Source organism: Nannobrachium achirus, assembly GCF_963921795.1.
Source record: "Nannobrachium achirus genome assembly, chromosome: 12".
NCBI classification, from domain to species: domain Eukaryota; kingdom Metazoa; phylum Chordata; class Actinopteri; order Myctophiformes; family Myctophidae; genus Nannobrachium; species Nannobrachium achirus.
The window spans coordinates 53,271,699-53,293,704 of record NC_137832.1 but is presented as its reverse complement, the minus strand read 5'-3'; the positions used below and the strand labels follow the sequence as shown (position 1 = coordinate 53,293,704).

General features: G+C 41.3%; 1 protein-coding gene across 2 annotated transcripts; it reads left to right on the top strand.

The window, feature by feature from the left end:
• The first annotated feature begins 1,610 nt into the window (after positions 1 to 1,610).
• On the top strand, positions 1,611 to 20,895 carry LOC308295084 (selenocysteine insertion sequence-binding protein 2-like). Of its 2 annotated transcripts, none has more exons than XM_080738041.1 (19): positions 1,611 to 1,763; positions 2,524 to 2,708; positions 4,851 to 5,028; positions 5,116 to 5,191; positions 5,657 to 5,877; positions 7,095 to 7,185; positions 7,881 to 8,014; positions 8,431 to 8,568; positions 9,061 to 9,138; positions 10,997 to 11,101; positions 11,465 to 11,597; positions 12,041 to 12,210; positions 12,686 to 12,821; positions 13,871 to 14,078; positions 15,076 to 15,151; positions 16,031 to 16,175; positions 16,922 to 17,076; positions 17,954 to 18,119; positions 18,864 to 20,895. In XM_080738041.1, the coding sequence occupies exons 1-19, from the start codon at positions 1,755 to 1,757 to the stop codon at positions 18,989 to 18,991; spliced, it is 2,532 nt and encodes an 843-aa protein (XP_080594167.1). In that variant the 5' UTR covers positions 1,611 to 1,754; the 3' UTR covers positions 18,992 to 20,895. The 2 variants fall into 2 exon arrangements, with proteins under 2 accessions (XP_080594167.1, XP_080594166.1); XM_080738040.1 differs by having other exon boundaries at positions 8,428 to 8,568.
• The last annotated feature ends 1,111 nt before the right edge of the window (positions 20,896 to 22,006 follow it).

The following is a 22,006-nucleotide window of genomic DNA, read 5'->3' as shown; positions in this document are numbered from 1 at the left end:
ATAAAAATGCACATTTTACGTTGATTTTACAATTTGAATTATGAAGATGATGGCATCGGGATCTTCAAATTCACCGGAAATTAACCCCAAAATCTAGTGAAAAACTATCCACAAAACCATCACGATTCTTCTTTGTGTCTGTGAACAAAGACATCCAGATAATAAAATCAATATTCCAGGATATATTGTTTTGAATCACTGACGTTCTATAATATACTTCACCATACGACAAATAGCGAACCCAGCTGATCTACAAGCTTACAGCGCATCACATTTTTGGCATTTCAAATAAAAAGATGACCAAAATATGGACACCAGGTTAAAGGTTGTTAAAAAGTGTAGATACGCCATAGTTTTGCTATTGCTTTGTTAAAAAGTAGTAATGTTTACAGCTGCTTGAAAAGCACTGAACTGGTTATTTGTTGTTTACAACGACAAGGGAGGTATATTTATTCTCTCTTCTTGATCACTGATTTCTTATGATGCTATTTGGGAGATTTCTCTTTTTTTTTTTACTTTTTTTTACTCTTAGGCCTATTCAAATGAATCATCTTTATATGCTTGTTTGGTTGGTAATTTCGTTATGCAATGTTGTTATCACCAATGTATGCTATGCATATCATATTTTACTGCAGTATTCAGAGGTATAAAAGTAAATGTATTTCTACAAAAACTGTATTTTAACACAAATGTTGCTATAAAAACACCTATTTTATTTTTTAAAAGCTTTGTAAAGACGTAAGCTAGATGAAATGTGATGAATGAATGTAAATGAATCCGTTATTATTCACTACTGTAAATATTTATCAAGCATTCATAAACAACTTTTTGCAAACATCAGTTTCTAGTTTTTGTTAAAGGTAGTTGCGCGGTTACACCACAGAGTGGCGCTGTCAATACATGTCAACAAGCCGCATACATCAAACAGCTTTTGGCTATGGTTTAGAATGGATCCCATATCCTGAACAGATGATCACGCTGAGATTGATTTTGATTGATTGAAGACTTTATTAGAAGTTTGCATAGGAAAAGGTACAGTTTAATGACGGTACAGTTCACTGGTACAAGGTCTACTAAAAGGAGATCCATGAAAAGACTAAGCTTATTTCCACAAGAAACCATTTAAGTATCTCATATAAATTAGATAATATATAGATTGACTTCTTGGTTGTCAGCGTGACAGCTAGACTGAAGGTCTTTGGAGGTATTCTCCACCCTGAACTGTAAATTGCCTCATAATGAGTTTATATATCACTTGTTAACATTTATTTTTAAGTCGATATTTGTCCAAATCTATGGACCAAATCGTAGCGCGTCAGCAGTTGTCTTGGCCAGCCAATCACACAGAGTAACCGTTCATCCGGTCTATGGGAAGTAGACTCTGCCCTATCAGAAGCGTTTGGTAGGTTGGAATCAATTCACTTTGCTGTTTAAACATCCGGTGTGGAGCGGATACGTAGACGGTCTGGTGCGCGCCTGTATTGTGTGAGTGGAAATGACCGGATACAGTAGGCGGGCTCAAGACCGGATATGAGCCCCCGAACACAAACACATTAATACACAGAAACCAAGCTTTCCCCACACGTACTGCGTCCTCTTGGTGACGCGAGTTTAGCTAAAGCTTATCTACAGGTAGCTTAGCATCGTTAGCAAATGAACTGGGTAGAGAACATAAGCTAACGCTAGCACTTTAACATAAACAATGACACTAGTAAAGAAGCAACTGGTTGTGACTGTATGATCCAAAGCTACAGATGGACAAGGTGAGCTAATGCTATAGCACTGCTACTACTGGACTGTTAGTTTTGCTGCCTGTTAATTAGCCACATCCTAATTAAACGTTAATAACAATGCTATCCTTGTTGCCTAACAAGCCTATGTATTCCTAACCTACCGTTATTAATAAGCTAGCTGTCAAGAACAACTATAGCTGTTAACTGAGTTAGAGTTTGAACTTTCTCCCCTACACCAGTGGTTCTCAACCTGTGGGTCAGGACCCCCAGGGCCAGGGGGGTCCCCAAATGATTTTGGGGGTCCCCAGATGATTAACTCTTAATGTACAGCATTGTTTTCTCACTCAACAGTAAACACACCGACATAAAGTGTATAGGGTATCTGCCCATTTCTAAAGTGACAATTTAAGGACTTTTTAATCCCTCTAAAATGACAAATTAAACATTGGCCAAATTGTCAAATATTAGAGGCAGAAATTGTGAAACTAGCATAGTTCTGCTATTTTCACAATAGAACTGTGTTATACAAAATGTAATGCCTCAACTCTTAGGGTGGGGGTGTCCCCAGATAAAATATTATTTTGGGGTTTGCGCCGCGGCCTTAAAAGGTTGAGAACCACTGCCCTACACAATGGAATTCCGAGTGTTGATTTAACTCGGAAATGGTACAAAAGTTATGTGTCTCCTCTCAGAGTTACAAAAATGCATAAAAGATTTTCCTGGGTATGTGCATGTTCAGTAGGTGTCTCATTCGGTGATCATGGACCATGATGAAAATTGTTCTTTTCAGGAGAGCAAGCTGTCAGCTGCCGTCCAGCCCTTCTTCCCTAGATTCCACAGGTCAGATGATGACGTCATAATGGCACCAGTCAGGGGGGAGCTGGCCACAGCTTCGCCATCGCCATCATCACCACCGCCCGTCATGAGACTACCAAACCCCTATCTTTCTGAGCAGCGTGCAAGACGATACGTAAGGTAAACGTTCACGACGTTCCCTCAAACTTTGTGTCTTGTGTCTAAGATCAGATTTTTGACAAGTTACCCTGGTGGTCACACTCACATTGGGGTCTGCACATAAGTCCGACATCTCATTACTCCGACGGTGGTTAGGTTTAGGGTTAGTGTCAGGGTTAAGTTTAGGCATAGTTTTACTGAGGTTAGGGTTAGGTACCGTCGGACTAATGGCACCCTCACATTGCAGGGGCAGTGGCTCAGGGGTAGAGTGGCCGGATGGGAACCACGAGGTTCCCCGGTCCATCCTGGGCTCCCCCAGAGTTAGTCTCGAAGTGTGCTTGAGCAAGACTCTGAACGCCTAGTTGCTTTTGATGAGCAGGTTGGTGCCTTGCATGGTTTCCTCCGACATTGGTGTATGAATGAGTGTGTGTTTGAATGGGTGAACCCAATCTATGTAAAGCGCTTTGGATAAAAAAGCCCTATATTATGCACCATTTATATTCAGAAAGGGAGGTAGGAGGGAGACCTTTGTTAGTCCTGCAGGTGAAATTCAGTTTCAGCTTCACCCATTTTAATAGCCAGTTAGGGCCTTTCTCAAACAGGACTTGACATTAACGTTTTGAGGCACTTGTCCTTCGGACAAGTACATTTCCCATTCACTTGTCTGAATAAAAATGAGACATTTTGATTTAAACCAGTGTTTAGTCATCGGGCCATTAGTTTGATCACCCATTTAGCGTAAGGAAAGAGCGACAATAATGGCCATGTGTAGCCGATCACTGTACTGTGTCAATTTATTATCATATGGATTGTCAGGTGAATAGCCCCATTAAATGACAGGAGTCAGACATTGAGAGAAAATGAATAACAACAGGACTGTTAACCACCACCCTTGCCCCCCTCCACCTTCCACTCCATAGTTTGGGCAGTCTACTCTGCAGCACAAAGCTACTAGGAGTGTCACAGAAAAAGTGAAACCAAGAGCCACTTGTCCGACGCACAAGGAACTTTTTAATGAACTTGTCCTGAAGGATTTCTTACAAGCCCTGTGACAGACACATAGCCAAGGCTGGGATCTGGGGATCTTCACTCTACCCATTAAGCTATGGCTGCTCCTAATGCTAATGTGCTTGTAATTTATCTCCCCCGCATCATGTGTAGGCCCTTGTCACCGCTGACCCCTACAGTTGGTCATGTGGGAGGGTGCTGACCAGCACGTGTCTCCGATATGAAAAGGGGTCATCGCCATGCTGGATTGTGGTGGATTTATTTGGCCAAAATTCCAATTTTAGCTTGGGACATAATAGGGAAATAATATTACCAGAAACACATGAGAGATAGCCCTGAATGACCATAACAGGTCTGTGACACTGATTATGGCCAAATGAACCCTACGGGCTCATTTGGTTCCATTTGTACACTCTCAGAGTTGTGGAGGTCCTTGCAAATAAAACGTTTAGAACCACTGTGCTAGTGAACTCCTGATGTGCCCATAGTATCGTAGTAATACAGTCATAAAAAAACCTGTATCCATTGAATACTTTATTAGAAGTTTGCATAGGAAAAGTACAGGACGGTACAGTTCACTGATACAAAGTCAACTAAATTAAGGATAAAGAAAGCTGTTAGGCTTGTTTGCATTGGGGTCCCTTTGTAAAAACATTGGTGTGTAAAACAGAAAATCTAAAACTTGCCACGGACCCTGGCACATAATAATAATAATAAAACTTTATCTGTATAGCACCTTTCATGACATGAAATGCAGCTCAAAGCGCTTTACAGAGCAGAAGATGAAGCACAAGTGCTTAACAGAGAAAAACATAAAAATAAATCATTAATTGGCCGCTTCTTTTCACCTTGTGATTGCGGTGAGGACAAATGGGGAACAGAGTAGCCCTGCCTGATGCCCAGAAGCTTAATATATCCTTTACCAAGAGGGGCAGAGTGGTAGGTGACGTTTGGTCACTCATGCGGATGAACCGGGTTCGAGTCCTTGTTGGTCACACTCACGGTTCTTGTTGTAAACATCTAGGGGTGCAACAGTCAATCAAACTAACATATTTAATTGATTATAAACAATCCATCATTTAATAAAATAAGAAAATAATTGATAGTCAGTTACAGCCCTAGTGTAAACTGTAATCTGGCCTCTCCTATGTCTAGGGATGAGGTGGTCGCTAACCCAAGGCAGAGGTCACCAGCCACCGCAGTGCAGCAGGGTAGCGGAGGAGAAAACCCAAGCAAACATGGCTATAGCAGCAGCCGCCGTGTTAGAGGGACGGCAGATGCCAGGGCTTACCCATCCAAAGAGAACGGGTCCATACGAGATCCACAGTCGAAGGTGAGCTCATTCTTTTCCTGTTTAGTGTTGAAAAGCCAGACCGTAGTAATCAGATTAATAAAATGTAATTTCATCTTTTGTCCACAGACCTCAAAATACAACAGTGACTCTTCCTCTCAGGAGAGAAGGCATGGCAAGAAATCACTGGATGCGTCTAGAAGAGGTACATACATCACACACACACACACACACACACACACACACACACACACACACACACACACACACACACACACGCACACACCCCTTTATGTTGTAAATGTACTATGAACACTATCTTGCGGAGCATGCAACAACACCATTTCCCTGCTTGTACTCGTATGAGTAAGTGACAGATAAACCCTATTGAATGTTGAATCTTTTACTATAATTTTCCACAATGATCTCAGTCAGTGGAATGTACTGTATGATTGTCACAAATTTGACCATGTATGCAAAAGTTGGACTGTTTGTGCACACTTCTTGAGCGTTTAGATCTATTTTCAAAACATTTTCAAAATTATCTAATGAAAACTATAAATGACATCCAAAATAGTGACGCCTGGGTTAAATGTATATTCAGTGTATGAAGAATACTCGTGGGCATCCTATAAGATAATGCTATATAAATGTTGCTATTTCCGTAAAGGTGTGAGAGACACCAGATCTGCCCCGAACTCTGTCGACCGACCCAAATCTACACAGAGTGAATCGGCAGCATTTGAGGTGAGGATGGCTGATTTCCCTGAGTTGGGGATCAGGTCAGTTCCTGGCAGTCCATTCGTTCCTGTTCAACAGAAGGCGTGCTGGGGCCCAGCTCCTGAGTCCCCGAACCCGGAAATTCGAAGGCCAGCAGTATTCACGAACAAGGTAGGTATTCTGAAACATAGTACATGTAATTGTGTCCATGTGAAATGGGCACGCGTTTGCTGTCAAAGTGAGGTAAAGCATAGAGCCTGGCCAATGAGTCCTAGACCACAGATTACCGACGCTTTGACCGATATTTTGTCAAAAGATTTCTAATCAATTTGAATAGGTGGATTTGATTAAAGTTTCTATTTTAGAATATTTTTTTAACATACAAACATACAATGTACAAGTAAAGTTACATAAGTTACATAATGAGGCTTTAAGCCCTATTCAAAAACCTACAATCTTGCAACACATTATAATGTGAGATGTTTTTCTTTTTCTTTTATATGTTGTCTGCCCAAATTAGGGATAGCAGTGCTTAAGAATCGGGACACATCGAATGCATAATTGCTGAAATCGATTTTGATTTATTTGATAAATTCTAAGATACAATTGACCAAGGTTAAAACTTAAAAGGTTAAAAGGTACAATAGAATTATCAGGATAGCACAAATCAGTCAGGCTCTAGTTAACTCATTGAGTGCCAATCCCGAACTAGTTCGGCTTTATTAGCGTATCGTAGAGTGCCGATCCCGAACAAGTTCGGCTTTTAAAAAAAAAAAAAAAAAAAAAAAAATTGAAAAAATGTTTTTTGATTTTTTTTTTTTTTTTTTTGGACCCCATCAAATCTAGTGAACATGATTTCAATCGCGATTTTGCATGTTCCACCCCCATACAACCCCATCTAACATACAGGGCAGCCATTTTTGTTTACATTACATGTAAAACATAATGGCGATTATCTCAAGAATGCCTGAACGGATTTCCAATCGGATTTTTTTGTTTGAAAGCTGTGAACAAACTGCACAAATCCACTCCAATGCAATCCAGGATTGCATTGGATTTTTTAGAGCTCATTCTTCTCTGTTTTTTTCCCATGCATGAGGTGTGCAAGGTTTAATCATGGCTAAGTTGACGAAAATAAGGCTTCTAAAATGCTTGGTAGCCAATAGCTAACTTCAAGCTAACTTCATCCTCTTCCTGTACATGCACAAAGGAAAGTGTCCTTTCCTTTGTAAAAAAAGTCATGGCTCCAGGGCTTGGGCATGCATTACCAGCATATCTCTATTATTCTCTGGTCACTGGGCGCCCTCTAGTGGTGATAGGCTGGCACTCAATGAGTTTTAAGAGTAGTGTGCAACACATACTGTAACACTTTCACTCTCCACACACAGACCCTGCTCACCAGAAGTGGACCGCCAGCAAAGCATGAGCCCCGTCAATGTGCCAGTGATGCTAAACCTGCATCATCTGCTGTCCTAGCAGGTACTGTAGGATCCAACTTCTGCCATCTCTGATGTGCTATTTATGACCGTTGGATATTTGTCATTATCATTCACCATTTAGTTATTCACAAGTAAATTCTGTAGTAGAGAATGAAAATCAACCTCAAATGTTACACATTTCTTCGCTAACTTGATTTAGTTATTGGCCAAACAAGGCAAAGGTTTTAGGGCTTTGTGATTGTAATTTTTGAAAAAATGATTATCATTGTCAACATGTTATTTAGCTAATTTATCTATCTAGCATGTCTTCATAAGCGATTATGACCATCTTTGCCATCTTGAGAAGTGCAATAAAATCTAAGCAACACGAAACACAGCAACAATTATCAGTGTTACAAAGCTGACTTTCAATAACTGGGGGGGGGGGGGAGAGACAATTATATTGCCTGTCTCCATTTCAAAATACTGTATTCCTTTCAGTAGATTTGTGTTGTATAAAAACGAAATGACCCGCACACCGTCAGTAATTGCACAATGTGAACACTTGTATTATTTAAGCTGCTTAAATAATAAAAGTGATCATATTGTGTAAGTGCAGATGGTGGTTCATTTTGTTTTTCTATTCGTTGATCCCTGTCTACGCACCCGTCTCTGAGCCGATCAGGTGTGCATAAATAAGAATTATTATTATTATTTATTTCCTGAAACAAACCTTTTGGTGTTTGATGTGAACAGGTCAGCCGACCAGAGCAGGGAGTCCCAGCGATGGCTCGGGGCCAGTGGTCTCCTCCTGGGCCAACGTGGCCTCTCAGCCACCCAAAGCACCCGCGCCCAAAGAGAGGACTGTCAACGGGAGCAGCGGCACCAAGGTACACTTTAGGTTCTTAATTACATCCCTGTCCACAATCTCCACATGTCCCATGGTGTGGTTTACAGGGTTCCCACGATCACGAAATTCCTTGAGATATTTTGAAATTTAAAAAATAGTTTTCCAGGCCTGGAAAAGATTAGGAATTAATCAAATGTTTTGGAAAATGCCAAATTGTCAAATATTAGTGGCAGAAATTGTGAAAATGGCAGATCTACATGCTCACAACGCCTCGCAACACGAGAAGAACTGTGTTATACAAAATGTAATCCCTCAACTCTTAGTGCTCGTAGGGTGGTTAAAATATGATTATTTTGGGGGTCGCGGCCTGAAAAGGTTGAGAACCACTGCTCTATAGTCACTCTGTAGATGTCAAATGACTTGAAAAGACTCCCACTCTTCTTCACTGGTCAGAAGGAAGCGACGCAGGAGGAAAGCGTTTTGGAGAAGAGGAAGCAGCGGAGGAAGAAGAAGAAGAAAGGCAAGAGCGGAGGGGAAGACGAAGAGGTGGATCCAGAGGAGGCCGTGGTTCAGCAGGAGCCTCCCAAGTTTGAGGTCACTTTAATGCACCGTTTACTAGCTTTTAACCCATTAAGACCTGGAATTATTTTATACTTTAGCTATTGAAAAATAGCAGATATACAAGCTCACAGCGCGGCACGAGTGCCACGCTGCGAGCTCGTAGATCTGCTATTTTTGAAAAATCATGAAAATGTTTGCACATCTTTGAATATATTGAATATTTGTAACTCAAATATTTGCTTCTGGGGGGTACCTGATACATAATATTTCGAGACGGGGGTCTGTGGCCAATTACATATAATTCTAAGGGTCCTTGACATGAAAAAGTTTGAGAACCACTGATGATAGAAACATGCGCTTTTCAAAAACCTTTACAGATCTACAAGCTCGCAGCTCACCGCACTGCTGCTAAGAAATCTGGTCTAGAGAGAAATCTAGTCTTATTTTATAGCCCTAGGGGTCTCGGTCAACTAAGTATAGTGTTTAAGCACCGGTCAGATTTGAATCAAGGCCTTCTGTTCCCAGGATGAAGAGGAGTTTCCAGGTTTGGCTGTTGCCAAAAGATCCGTAGCCAGCAGCAATACAACAAAGCTATGCAATGAGGTATGGAGCAGCAATTCACTTCACACACAAACCATGTGCTTTAATGATAGGCTATAGTATGTGTCCAACTTTCTTCCATCCATCTTTCTGGATAAACTTTATTTTGCTGCGCTACTCCTCCCACAGTTTTGGTGGCACGCACTTGGGCCATATGCCACAATTCATTTGCAAGTGTGACTCGTGTCACGGCAACCACACTTCTAGTTTACATATCGTACACATTATCTGAACACAATCGTTCTTGCATAATCGTTAGAATTGTTTCCTTGAATCTTTATCAAAACAGCTGGATGAAATTCACATAAATGTAATATCTTTTTTCTTTTCTTTTTTAATAATAATATGTTTATTACATTTTTAAACATACATTATTTAGACAACAACAACACTATACAAGAAAAGGAAAAAGAGACAAACAAACTGAAACAAAAACAAGAATAATAATCATAACAAGATCAGGCAATAACATGTAGAATGGAAAAATGAATACATGATGAGCGAAGCAATCAGTCCCCAGCCCCCCCACGACCCCCTCAGAGTGGAGAGGGCAGGCACCTGACCCAGATCGGAACTAGATTCACTGAGCACAGTTCAACATCAGTCGAGAAACTTCAAGACAAGTGAAACAGCGACAGATAGAAGTCAAGGCCGACAGGGGAACCCTTTAAGCACAGCAGCAGACAGCGTGGGCCCGATGCATCTGAAGTAGGGGTCCCAGATTTTATAAAAGGCGTCTATCTTGTCGTAATTACCGATTTCTGTTTTGCATTTGAGGCAAAGTGGGGACACACTAGAATCCATTTTGTTTTTAAGGACAGAAGTTATATGTATACGATGTAATATGCGGTACTGTATGGATTTAGTCCGATTGCAGACAGAAATCTCCTTTGCATACGTCCACATTTCATTCCAATCAACATTATCGATAGAGATGTTGAAATCTTTCTCCCATAACTGTTTGACAGCATGGGAGTTTGTGGAGGAATTTGAATTCAGTACTTGGTAGAAAATAGAGATAAGGTTTTTAGCCAATCGGAGAGAAAGAGTCCTTTCCACCTGCGAAGCCGAACAATTGGTTAACAGTGAGGTGTCTTTAGTAATAAAAGCTCTGATTTGGAAATACCTAAAAAGTTCAGGTCTCAATAAACCAAAACGCTGCTGCAGCTGTGCGAAGGACATCAAAATTTGACCATCAAATAGATCTCCGAGCTTTCTGATGCCCTGTGTCCGCCAGACCTCGAACCCCCCATCCTCATAACCTGGCTTAAAGTCGGGATTACCCACTACTGGAGTAAGAGGAGATGTTAGTTTAGAACGGTTCTCGATAGTACGGGTAGCCCTCCAGGCCCTAATTGAACACAGTGTGATGGGGTTAGAACATAGTTCCTTCACGGATTTAAAGTCTTTGATAAACAATAAGTTCCAAAGTGAGCATCTAGATTGATAGGATTCAATATCAAGCCAAATTGAAGATGGGTCAGGAATACGCCAGCCAGTAAGCACCCTAAGATGTGCAGCCAGTTGGTAAAGCCTAATATTAGGCAGATCTAAACCACCATCCGCACCGGCCATCTGAAGCTTGGCCATTCTCAGGCGAGGCTTCCTCCCATTCCAAATAAAGGAACTCAACCAACCCTCTAACTGCTTTATGACCTTGTTTGTCAGTAAAACAGGAACCATTTGTAAGGGATACAGTATTCTCGGGAGAACGTTCATTTTGATAAGGGCTATTCTACCCAGCCAGGAAAGCGGTAAAGGGATAAATGTAATATCTGATCGTTTCATGATCTTGACGGCCCTATTGACAGATCTGTCAATGTTGTCTTTAAAATGACACAATGTGTTTTGTTTTGTACAGCCAAGCCAAAGAGAGGGTGTTCAACCGCAGCAGGGTGACCACCAAAACAAAGACAAAGCCACTGGAGGAATAACTCTGCCCACGGATGCCACAAAGAAAGCACAGGTTTGTTTTAGTTTTTCTCTTAATACATATCGTGCCAGCTATTTATGAATTAATCCTGTAACTTCTGTGAGCGTTTTGTGTGAAATACAGCCACCTCATTCACTGCAATGTATCGTGGATTTTTACAAATTATTCAGTTTTGGACCCAGAGCTTTGAAATCGCTTCCAAATCTGTCAACAAGGCCAGGCATGCATTGGAAAAAAAATGTGCACGACCATAAAACAAAACAACCGTGTTTTATTTTTGGTACTTTTTCCACCACTATTAAAAAGCTACTTGCAATTCATGTCCGTTACTCCGCTTGACTAAGAATAGAGGGCTTAACCATGTTGGTTGGTGCTGCTCTTACCTGTGATCTCCAGAAAGCTGTTCAGAGCGGTGGGAAGAAGAGCAAGGTTCCTGTCCAGCTGGACATTGGCAACATGCTGGCGGCCCTAGAGAAGAAACAGCAGTCTCACAAAGCCAAGCAGGAGGCCAAGCCAGTCACTCTGTCAGGTAAGAAGACTCCTCTCCCTCTAGGGCAGGCCAATATGGGCTTAATAGATATTCTTTTGACTAAATACCTCGATATCGACATTGTATTTTTTCAACACCTTTCAAAGATGACTAAAATAACAGATCTACAAGCTCATTGTGAGCTATTTTCAAAGAGCTCCAGAGCAATTATTCAAAAGTAATCGATAAGAGAGATAATGGATAGTTTACAGCTACAGCCCTAATCAGAAACTGGGAGCACGTCTTGACTTGTCTTGACTTGAACTAAAAATGTAGTTCACTGGCTTCCTTTAAAACAGCCCTGAAAATCCACCTTCAGGAGGCTAGAGGGGGAGGTAGACAGGCGAGAAGTGACAAGTGTTTTTGACTGTATTAGTGCTGTTTTACATTAATGTCTAATAAAATATTCCACGGGTCAATCAATTCCTGTTGTCTTTGCACAGTGGGCGGTGCCCTGCCCGCCGCGTGCCACAAGCCAGCGGCGGCGCAGAAGAAGCTCCCCTGGCAGCAGGACAAGATCGCCCACAACCCGCTGGACTCCACCAGCCCCATGGTGAAGAAGGGCAAGCAGAGAGAGGTGCCCAAAGCCAAGAAACCCACCCCCCTGAAGAGGGTGAGTCCACTCACATATCCACAGGAACCCTAGGATGTGTGTGGCTTCATTTTTGTAGGGATGGGACGATATGAAAATGTCATGTCACGATTATTGTGAACAAAGAAATGGTGATTTACAATATTATCGCGATTAATCAAAATATCCCCAACATCCATTATCCTGGGGCGGAACATTTGCCAAAAAATAGCAGATCTACAAGTTGTGAGCTTGTAGATCAGCTATTTTTGGTAGAGAGTGAAAAAAAGACTGTATCAAGTATGTTATTTCCAGGTTTGTTTTTTCCTTAATTATAGAGACTTTAAGTGGTACCGGATATATGCAGCTCTGCAAATAAAAGGTGAATTGATCCCAGTGCGTGACGGAGGATAACTTCACGATGAATTTAAATCTCCGCGATATGATTATCGTGAGCGTTTTTTTATCACGATAAAGGATAATAACGATAATCGTCCCGTCCCGACATGTTTGTCAGGTCATTCTGAAAGAGAGAGAGGAGAGGAAACAGAACCGCCTGTTGGAGGAAAGAGGCCTGCTTCCTGGACAAGAGGAACAACCCCAAGCTGCCGACCAGACGGCAACAGAGGAGCAATGTGACCCCAGTGATACTGGTCAGCCCTGGCAACCACGTAACCACTTACAGTGGTTTTCAATCATTTTCATGTCAAGGCTTATTTATTCGGCATGTGAGCCATGGACCACCATTCGATGAGATTTACAGGGTTCCCACGGTCATGAAATTCCTGGAAATATTTTGAAATTAGAAAAAATATTTTTCCAGTACTGGAAAAGTTTTGGAATATATCAAGGGTCCTGGAAGGTCCTGGAAAAAAATAGCTATGCATTGTCTTTGGTTATTGATTTTGTTAATACCTCTGAAATGACAAATTAAACATTGGCCAAATTGTCAAATATTAGAGGCAGAAATTGTGAAAATAGCAGATCTACATGCTCAGCATGTAGATTGGCTATTTTCACAATAAAACCGTGTTATACAAAATTCGTCAACTCTCTTCAAATATGATTATTTCGGGGGTCACAGCCTGAAAAGGTTGAGAACCACTGGCATACACTACCTGTCTTTGGGCATTGCGCATAGGAGTAAGTGACTCGTTTTTGAGCTGAATTATTGTTAGTCCTGGAAATCGGGTTAAATATTCTGGAAACGTTTTGGAAATTAATTGGTAAAAATGTGTGGGAACCCTGGATTTCAGACCCAAGACTACGAATGGTTTGTTGTCGTCAGATAAGATTTTGTCCACAATTCCATGCTGTATTTATATATTTATTATTCTGTCTTGAAAAACATTGTAAAACGCTTTGGAAAAAGAGGCACTATGTAAATGCAGTCCATTTACCAAAGTATAAAATGGCTATTAACTGGTTAACATGAAGCAGCAAATCGTAGTCTAGATGCACAAACCGTAAACAAGCTGCTGTTTTGGTATTGTTCTTATTGAACTTTTAATCTGTTAATTAATTACCTCCTCCATTTAAGGAAAGGATTCCAAATAAGCCTGTCCTTGCACAGTGTTTTGTTTCCTTGATATGTATTGTTCTATTTTTTCTTTTTATAACTGTGTGCTAATAAACTAAACAAAAAAAAGTAATGACAAACCTGATAAACCTGATGTTTGTGTGTTTGCTTACTCAAATTCAGATGAGATCAGCAGTCCTCCTCCGGGGCCAGAAGACGAGCCAGAGGGTCATCACGAGAGTAATCAAACAGAGGAGCTGATAGAGGGAGAGGGAGAAGAGGAGGAGGAGGAGGAGGAGGAGGGTGGAAGAGAGCAAACAAACACTGAGATCCAGGCACCACTGCTTGTCCGCCACAATGCACCCAAAATCCACAGCAGGAAGTTCAGAGAGTAAGGCTGTGTCCAAAATCACATGCTAGATCGTATAATGTTGTTCAATGTACTTGTGACTAGCGCTGTCACTATTATGACATTTTACAGAACGATAATTATAATTAACGATTTAATTGTGTTTTTGTCGGTCGTTGACAGTTACATTTCTGTTCTACAAGCGAGCTTGTAGTAGTAGTATGTTTCATGATTTCAGACATAAACAATCACATGACATTGAACCACAATGGAATGTTAGGAAAGTGCCCCATCTTGTGGCCAACAGAAGTACTACACATTTATATACATATTCTCGTTTCAAATGATGAAATGTTGTTTAATGGACATGATGACTTTGCCCATATATGGAGACATCTGACGTGATGACGTCATAGTGCTGGTGTCATAGACTGGCCACATGCAGTACGAGATCCAATAAAGGAAGACACAGCTTTATTACAGGGCTTCCACGGCCATGAAATTCCTGTAATATTTAGAAATGTACTGTTTTCAAGGGCTGGAAAAGATTTGGAATTAATCAAATGTTTTAGAAAAAGGCAAAAGTAGCAGATCCACAAGCTCAAAACGCACCGCGTTTCAAGCTTGGAGATCTCCTACTTTTGATGCTTTTGTGTGACGCTGTAGTAAGATCAAGCAGAACGTTAATTTACGAAAAATCTAAGTTCAAATATGTGTATAAGATACGTTTCTGCCCGACAGCAACGAAATACATTGTTTTTTTCCAAAATTACATGGTAAAATGCAATGCTACGTGATACGTTGTTATAGATCTGTTATTTTTGCCAAGTGACACCTTTACTCGAGTCTTGTCTTGGTGCATTGATAGCACGCTGGTTTAAGACTCTCATTATTGCAACCTGTGATTGCTTTGGGCCTGGAAATGGGGTCAAATACTTTGGAAAAGCTATGGAAAAGTTTAGAAATGTCATTGTTAAAAATGTGTGGGAACCCTGTTATTAGAACCCGGTCTTGTTTTCTTTTCCTCTCTTGCTTGCAGTTACTGTAGCCAGGTGCTGAGCAAAGACGTGGACGAGTGTGTGACCACGCTGCTGAAGGAGCTGGTCCGCTTCCAGGTAGTGATGGGACCATATTTCATGTCACGATTATTGTGACCAAAGAAATTGCGATTTAGGATATCCTCAACATCCATTATCCTGGTGCGGAACATTTAGAGTAGGGTAGAGAGTGACTGTATCAAGTACGTAATTTCCAAGTTATTGTTTTACCAATTATTCACCTTATTCCTGGCCACTCCCAGGAAGTAGGGCCAAACACCTGGGCTTGGGGAAACGTGTGTATCAAAACACCGCTTGGGTTCAGTTAAGACCCTCCCGCGGAAGCTTGCGATTGGCTGAACCGGAGGTAGGGAGCACTCTGTTGTGTTCACTTGGACTGCGCGTACAGTAGGTGACGAAGATGAGCTATTCTGGCCCCCTGGTTTACAACGTCTAGCGGCGCTGAGTCGGCTCATGCGATCTTCGACACGGCGACTCACTCGGAGGTGTCTCTCGTGGATCAAAGTCGCCTGAGTCGGCGTGCCTCCGTCATCTTCACCGAAAACAAATAGCACATATGCGTACAAGCTCACAATTTGTCCCAATGTCACACATTGTGAGCTTTCTGATCTGCTATTTGTAAATGTAAAGTAGTAAAACTGAGCCTAGTTGCTTCTCTTGGGCTTATTTTCATAGACCTGGCCGCTTGTTTCTCTGGCAAAATCTGACAACACACACTTCCCTGTTCACTTCCTTACTTGGGAGGAAATGAAAAGATGTTGAATGAAGCAGCGCACACTGTAAAAGGCAATGGCAGCCTCCCTATGAGGGCCAGGAATAAGGTGATTGTTTAAATTAAGTGGCACCGGATATGCAGCTCGGCAAATAAAAGGTGAATTCATCCCAGTGCATGTCAGTAGACGATAATAAGAATTATGGTCCCATCCCTTCTCCCAGGACCGGCTGTATCAGAAGGACCCCATGAAGGCCCGCATGAAGAGGCGTCTGGTGATGGGCCTCCGAGAGGTCCTCAAGCACCTCAAGCTTCGGAAGGTCAAGTGTGTGGTCATCTCGCCAAACTGTGAACGCAGTCAGTCCAAAGGTACTACGCCCTCGGCCGTTATGCTGTCACTAGTATGTCTCAGAAGGTTATTTTACTGCAGTGGCTCTCAAACTCTTTCATGTCAAGTACTACACAAATTGACACATATTAGCCCGCGGACGGCGGACCCACATTTCTGCTATTTTTGCGAAATGTATTGTGTAACTTTTTTCAACACGGAAACAATTATGACGATTATGCGAAATAAATGTGACTATTTTAAATAATTGCGATTATTTCATAATAGAGGGTATGCGCGTGACATCACTGTTGCTGGAAGTTGTGTGGGAACGCCTACTGAGTGGCAAAAAACTAATTCCTGCCTTTGACAGCCCATACATCCAAACAGAATAGTCCTTTCTGATTGAAACTCACCAACATTGCGGCTGTACTGAAAGCTTGAATTATCCTCTTTCTATCTGCACAGTTTTTGTTTCATAAAAATCCATCTTATACATGTTATGAGCTACTTTCTGTCAAGACATTCTGTGCAGGGGATTATTTTTGGAAGTTTGGAAGCGCTCGTTTTTAACAACAGAACATCCTGCTGCCTCCTGCATTATATGCAATTTAGAAACAGGTGGTATGCCGTTGAGTGATTTGCAACTAGCACTTCCAAACTCCAATGCTCCATGCTGCTCAATGTTTTGCCACTCAGTCTAGATTAGGGGGGCGGATCCTAGTGGACGTGCATACCCTCTATTGTGACAGGCCTAGACATGATCATGTTTGTTGTGTGTTTGCAGGCGGTCTGGACGAGGCCCTCCACAACATCATCAACACGTGTCGGGAGCAGGGCGTGCCGTTCGTCTTCGCTCTGTCCAGGAAGGCCCTGGGCCGCTGCGTCAACAAGGCTGTGCCCGTCAGCCTGGTGGGCATCTTCAACTATGATGGAGCACAGGTCAGTCAGTCAGCCTGGTGGGCATCTTCAACTATGATGGAGCACAGGTCAGTCAGTCAGCCTGGTGGGCATCTTCAACTATGATGGAGCGCAGGTCAGTCAGTCAGTCAGCCTTGTGGGCATCTTAAGCCATTTAGGCCTAGAATTGTCTGTGTAAAGCTGCAAATCCTTAAAGGGATATTGTTCAGACGGGTACAGCAACAAAACATAAGTAGTTATTAACCTATCAAAGGTTGACCACATTAACAATCTTAATTACATAAGGAGCAATCTGGGAACCCATCGTCTGAGAGATTACTTAAGGGGTAATGAACAGGTTGGTGGTTATTATCGAGAAATAAATCCGACAGTAACAACAAAACAAAGTATTACCTTGCTTACGGTAATGAAAGCATTCCATAACTGATAAGTGTTGCACTGGCCATCCTCCAGGGCAATCAGAATCAAGCATTCAACCAAGCTGTGTAATACATTTGTTTAAACGTTGATCTACAATGCTTTCTTTAAATGACTTTAGAAAAGATGCCAGCACTTACTTTAGTCTCCTTGCATTTTTATTTAATTATTGCCCCAGCAGCAGCATTCGCGGACGTTTCGACCCTCTCGGGCCTTCCTCAGCGCAGATACACGCTGAGGAAGGCCTGAGAGGAAGGCCCGAGAGGGTCGAAACGTCCGCGAATGCTGCTGCTGGGGCAATAATTAAATATAAATGCAAGGAGACTAAAGTGAGTGCTGGCATCTTTTCTAAAGTACATTTGCTCCCTGAGCCGTGCACCCAAGACTGGTATTGGAACTTTGTTTGTTGACGAGTGCTCCTCTCCCTCCTTTTCTTTAAATGACCACATAATATGTCAATTGTCCGAACCCGTCGGAACAGGACTTTTACCACAAGATGATTGAGCTGTCGTCGGAGGCCAGGAGGGCCTACGAGGTGATGGTGGAGAACCTGGAACTGGCAGGCCAAGAGGGAGAGGAGAACCCCGAGGAACTTCATGACCCAGCAGCCACGGATCCTCCTGACACATCCCAAGAACCAGAGTACAGTAAGTCACTGTCAGCCTCTTTGTTGTTCATCAACCACCTTTTTTCACTGATTTCAAAAACTAAGCCGTGAGGACTAAGGCCACGTTTACTCGACAACAGTCTGTAGAGAAAACGGCAAAATGTTGTTGGGTTCTCACATTTAATCCAGTGTTCAGACAGACAGGCAACTATATTAAAACGATGTGATGTGCATGTCGTGTCGCTAGGTGGCGGTGGCGCACAGATCTCCTATTGTCTCCTAAAGATGAGGGATGACATCTTTTTTGTCCCCTTGGTTACGACATCGACGTGTCAGGTGATGTCCAGAGACACCACAGAAATAAATGGTGACCCATAGGCTAGCGAACACCACCATCCAGCTAAAAAATAAAAGTCGGGAAACTCGGGTTTGGCAGGCAATGATTGACATGGATGCAGTTTATAATGAATTACTAGGTGCCGTCTAAGACTGTAACGCAGCAAGCTGCTTACCATACCAAAGTCTTCCTTATGAAAAGCATTACTGTTTAGGTCGATTCTGTATTCAAAACAGCAGTACTGATGTTTGTTTATCAAAAGGTCAATGCTTTTCAGTGGCAATTGGAAAGCTTAGGAAGTTCAGTAGGAAAGTAAGCATTTGACGTCTGGTCGACCTTTAAAATAAAAAGAGTGCTTCAACGAGTCATAATAAAGTTAAACTATACATTTATATACAGTTGATAATATATTAACAACATAGTTTTAATGTTTTGTTCCTCTTCTAGTAAAACTTTGGAAGACAGTGCTGGAGAAGGAATGCAACCACAAGTTTTTGAACTTTGAGGACCAGTTGAGCTCAATGCGCTTGGCGAGCGACGGCACAGAACAGAGTGACGAATGCGAGCAGAGTTGACAGTGGAGGACGCCTGTGCCTGAATGAACTGGACTCCTGCCCGTCACCAGCCCCTGAATGAAATACTTGACATGAGAGCCAGGGTTCCATTTGCAAGAGGAAAAGATGGGGGGGAAATCGTCTTAACCACTTAAGCCCAAATCGTCCATTCTTTTTTTTTCCCATAAAGATTTACAAAAATATTTATATAAATTATTTTAATCCTGGTGAATCTTGACCATAAAACCTTTGATTCTGTGAAGAAGCCCTATATACAGTATACGTATACATCTTCGTATGACATCTTCTATTTTTGGATAAAATTATCTTTTACAAATTTGCCTAAAATAAGGATACCAGGGTTAATGTGGTTAACATGTTTTGTGATGACATTGTGATCTTGTCAAACAGAAATATCAAACATCAAATGTCGAGTTTACATTTCCCAAAAGGAAATGCAGAGTATATCAAAAGCAGAGGCATGGATTTGCCTCCTCTCCCACCCCACCCAGCCAATGGAACCCTGCTCCACCTAATAGCACACTATAAGCACGCACTAATCCAATCGTCTGTGGACATGGAGATATCCGAGTACTACTGGGACCAACACTATCACATGAAGAAGTGAGATCTCTTAACTGTGGTGTCCCTATGTTGGGCATGTCTTTATATGCGAACATGTTCGCCTATATGATTTGTTTTTTATTTATTTTTTAAATTTTTCAAAATATTTGAAAATGGGGCATGAGTGGTTAATGTGAGTTAACCTAATAGGGATGTAACGATGCACCCCGAAATGTACAATGGGAGTACAGTATATACGTTAAGGATATCCTGAACCATTCTTTAATTTTATATAGAAAAGATACGATTTTCTATTTTTTTTGATTCAGGAAAAAGACATTGAAATCATGTTTTTCAGTGATTTGTGGGAACAAATGTGAATAAATCTTCTCATTAACCCAGTATTGTGTATCGCAGGGGTCTTCAATAGGGGGTCTGGGCCCCCTAGGGGGTCCTCAGAGTTACTACAGGGGGTCCTCCAAATCTATGTGTAATAGAAGCCTTTTTTCTTCTTTTTTTATATTAACCACTTGAACCCTAGTGTCCTTATTCTTAGAACTTTAGCCAAAAATAGCAGATCTACAATCTGCGAGGCGTTGTGAGCTTGTAGATCAGCTATTTTTGGCAAAGAGCTTTGGTGTAGAGGGGAAAAAGAGCAGACTAAGTACAGAGTGAAAGGTCTGTTCAAGTGGTTAAATATCTGAAAACACAAATTGAAATTGAACCCAAAATACGCTGATGTCAAACAATGAAACTATGGAATGATCTCTGAAAAGGTTGTGGGGGTCCCTGCTGGTCCTTGGCCTGAAAACGTTGGAGACCCCCTGGTGTATCGAATCGTGAGTCGAGTGAGCCGTTCCATCCCTCATCGACCCTGATATCTGCAAGTATGCCTGTGTGAATGAGGGAGGGAGGGAGGGAGGGGGGTGTACCACCAGATGTGCCTAGAATATTGGCTACAATCATAAAGAATGCATAGATTATGGGGCATGATTTTGAGATTGAGAAAATGTGGTGGTCTTTCGACTTCATCCCCAGAGCTCCAGTGTGTGGTTTCTCTCTGATATAGAAATAATAATGGCAATAATGGTGAATGCCACCTAAATGTATGTACAGTCTGTAATTTATGCTTATTTTTCTCCTTTATCGTCAATCATCTTCACGTTTTATGGAGTTAAAAGGAACCCATATACAAATTGTGTTTTGCACTGGAACTAGGACATCTAGACATTGTGATTGTATTACAGCGTAGCAAAGTAGAGCCAATGTTTAGTTTTTTTCTGCTACACTTCCACATTTATAATTTGACTTTTCAAATGTTTGACTGTGAATTTATGTGCATCCATGTAGCCTACTTTTGAATGATGGTATTAATTTGTAACACATTTACAATAGATTACAAATACTATGCTTCTGAATGAATAAACATTTGTCATGAAAACCTACATGGCAAAGGTTCTGGTGTTGGATTTTTCAGTGTTTATATAGCTCCACTTTCTAGAGTTAAATGAACACTTATACAGTAGTTCAACATTTAACACTACACCAAGAGAGTTGAAGTACTGTAATTCTAAGCAAATAGACCAATATTACTGATCTGAGTTAAATGTTTCCTCTTTTCTAAAAGAATGTGGTCCCTCCTCTGTACCTCCTCCTCCAGTGGCTTTACCAAAAGTAAAAGTACTCATTATGAAGAATGTCCCATTTCAAGTTTTCAAATCTTTTGAAAATAGCAAATCTACAATCATTATGAGCTTGTAGATCGTTTATTTTCAAATGTCCGGAATGTATATAGGGTTGAAGTGGTTAATAATAATCTATATCTACACAGTAACTAGTAGGCTAAAGTTTTAAAATAATTGTGGTGGAGTAAAAGTTGCCCTAAAATCACGAAAATCACCACACAGTATGTCTACACTCATGTCATCAACATGGATCAGGAAGATTTTGGAAAAACACATTTTTGCCCTATTTGTGGCGATAAGCGACCTACGGTCGCTTATCTCCCGATTAGGGAGTCTTACTGGTAATAATCTAAATCTACACTAACTAGTAGGCTAAAGTTTTAAAATAATTGTGGTGGAGTAAAAGTACAATATTTGGATCCGAGATGTAGTGGAGTAGAAGTAAAGGTTTTGGAAATACTCAAAGTACAAATGCCTAAACATTGTACTTAAGTACAGTACTTGAGTAAATGTACTAGTTACTTTACACCACTGACACCACAACACCACCATACATACACGTTCTTGTACCGTTGCCACCTGGTGGCCTTGACATGATACGACACGACACGACATGAAATGTAAAGGAACAGTTGGTGCTATGCATGTTATTAAATGACATGATTACATTGGAATTGAGACATTTGCCAACATAGTTGATAGATAGATAGATTGATAGATAGATTCACACATACAGTAGGCCTACATACAGTGAATAATGAAATTATTGGGTGTGTTCTTGAAGTAT

What these genes read in the sequence shown, in the direction of transcription:
- LOC308295084 (XM_080738040.1), top strand. An exon ending in CGTGCAAGACGATACGTAAG is followed by an intron (nt 2,709 to 4,850) that starts GTAAACGTTCAC and finishes TCCTATGTCTAG; the next exon opens with GGATGAGGTGGTCGCTAACC. An exon ending in ACGGGAGCAGCGGCACCAAG is followed by an intron (nt 8,015 to 8,427) that starts GTACACTTTAGG and finishes TTCACTGGTCAG; the next exon opens with AAGGAAGCGACGCAGGAGGA.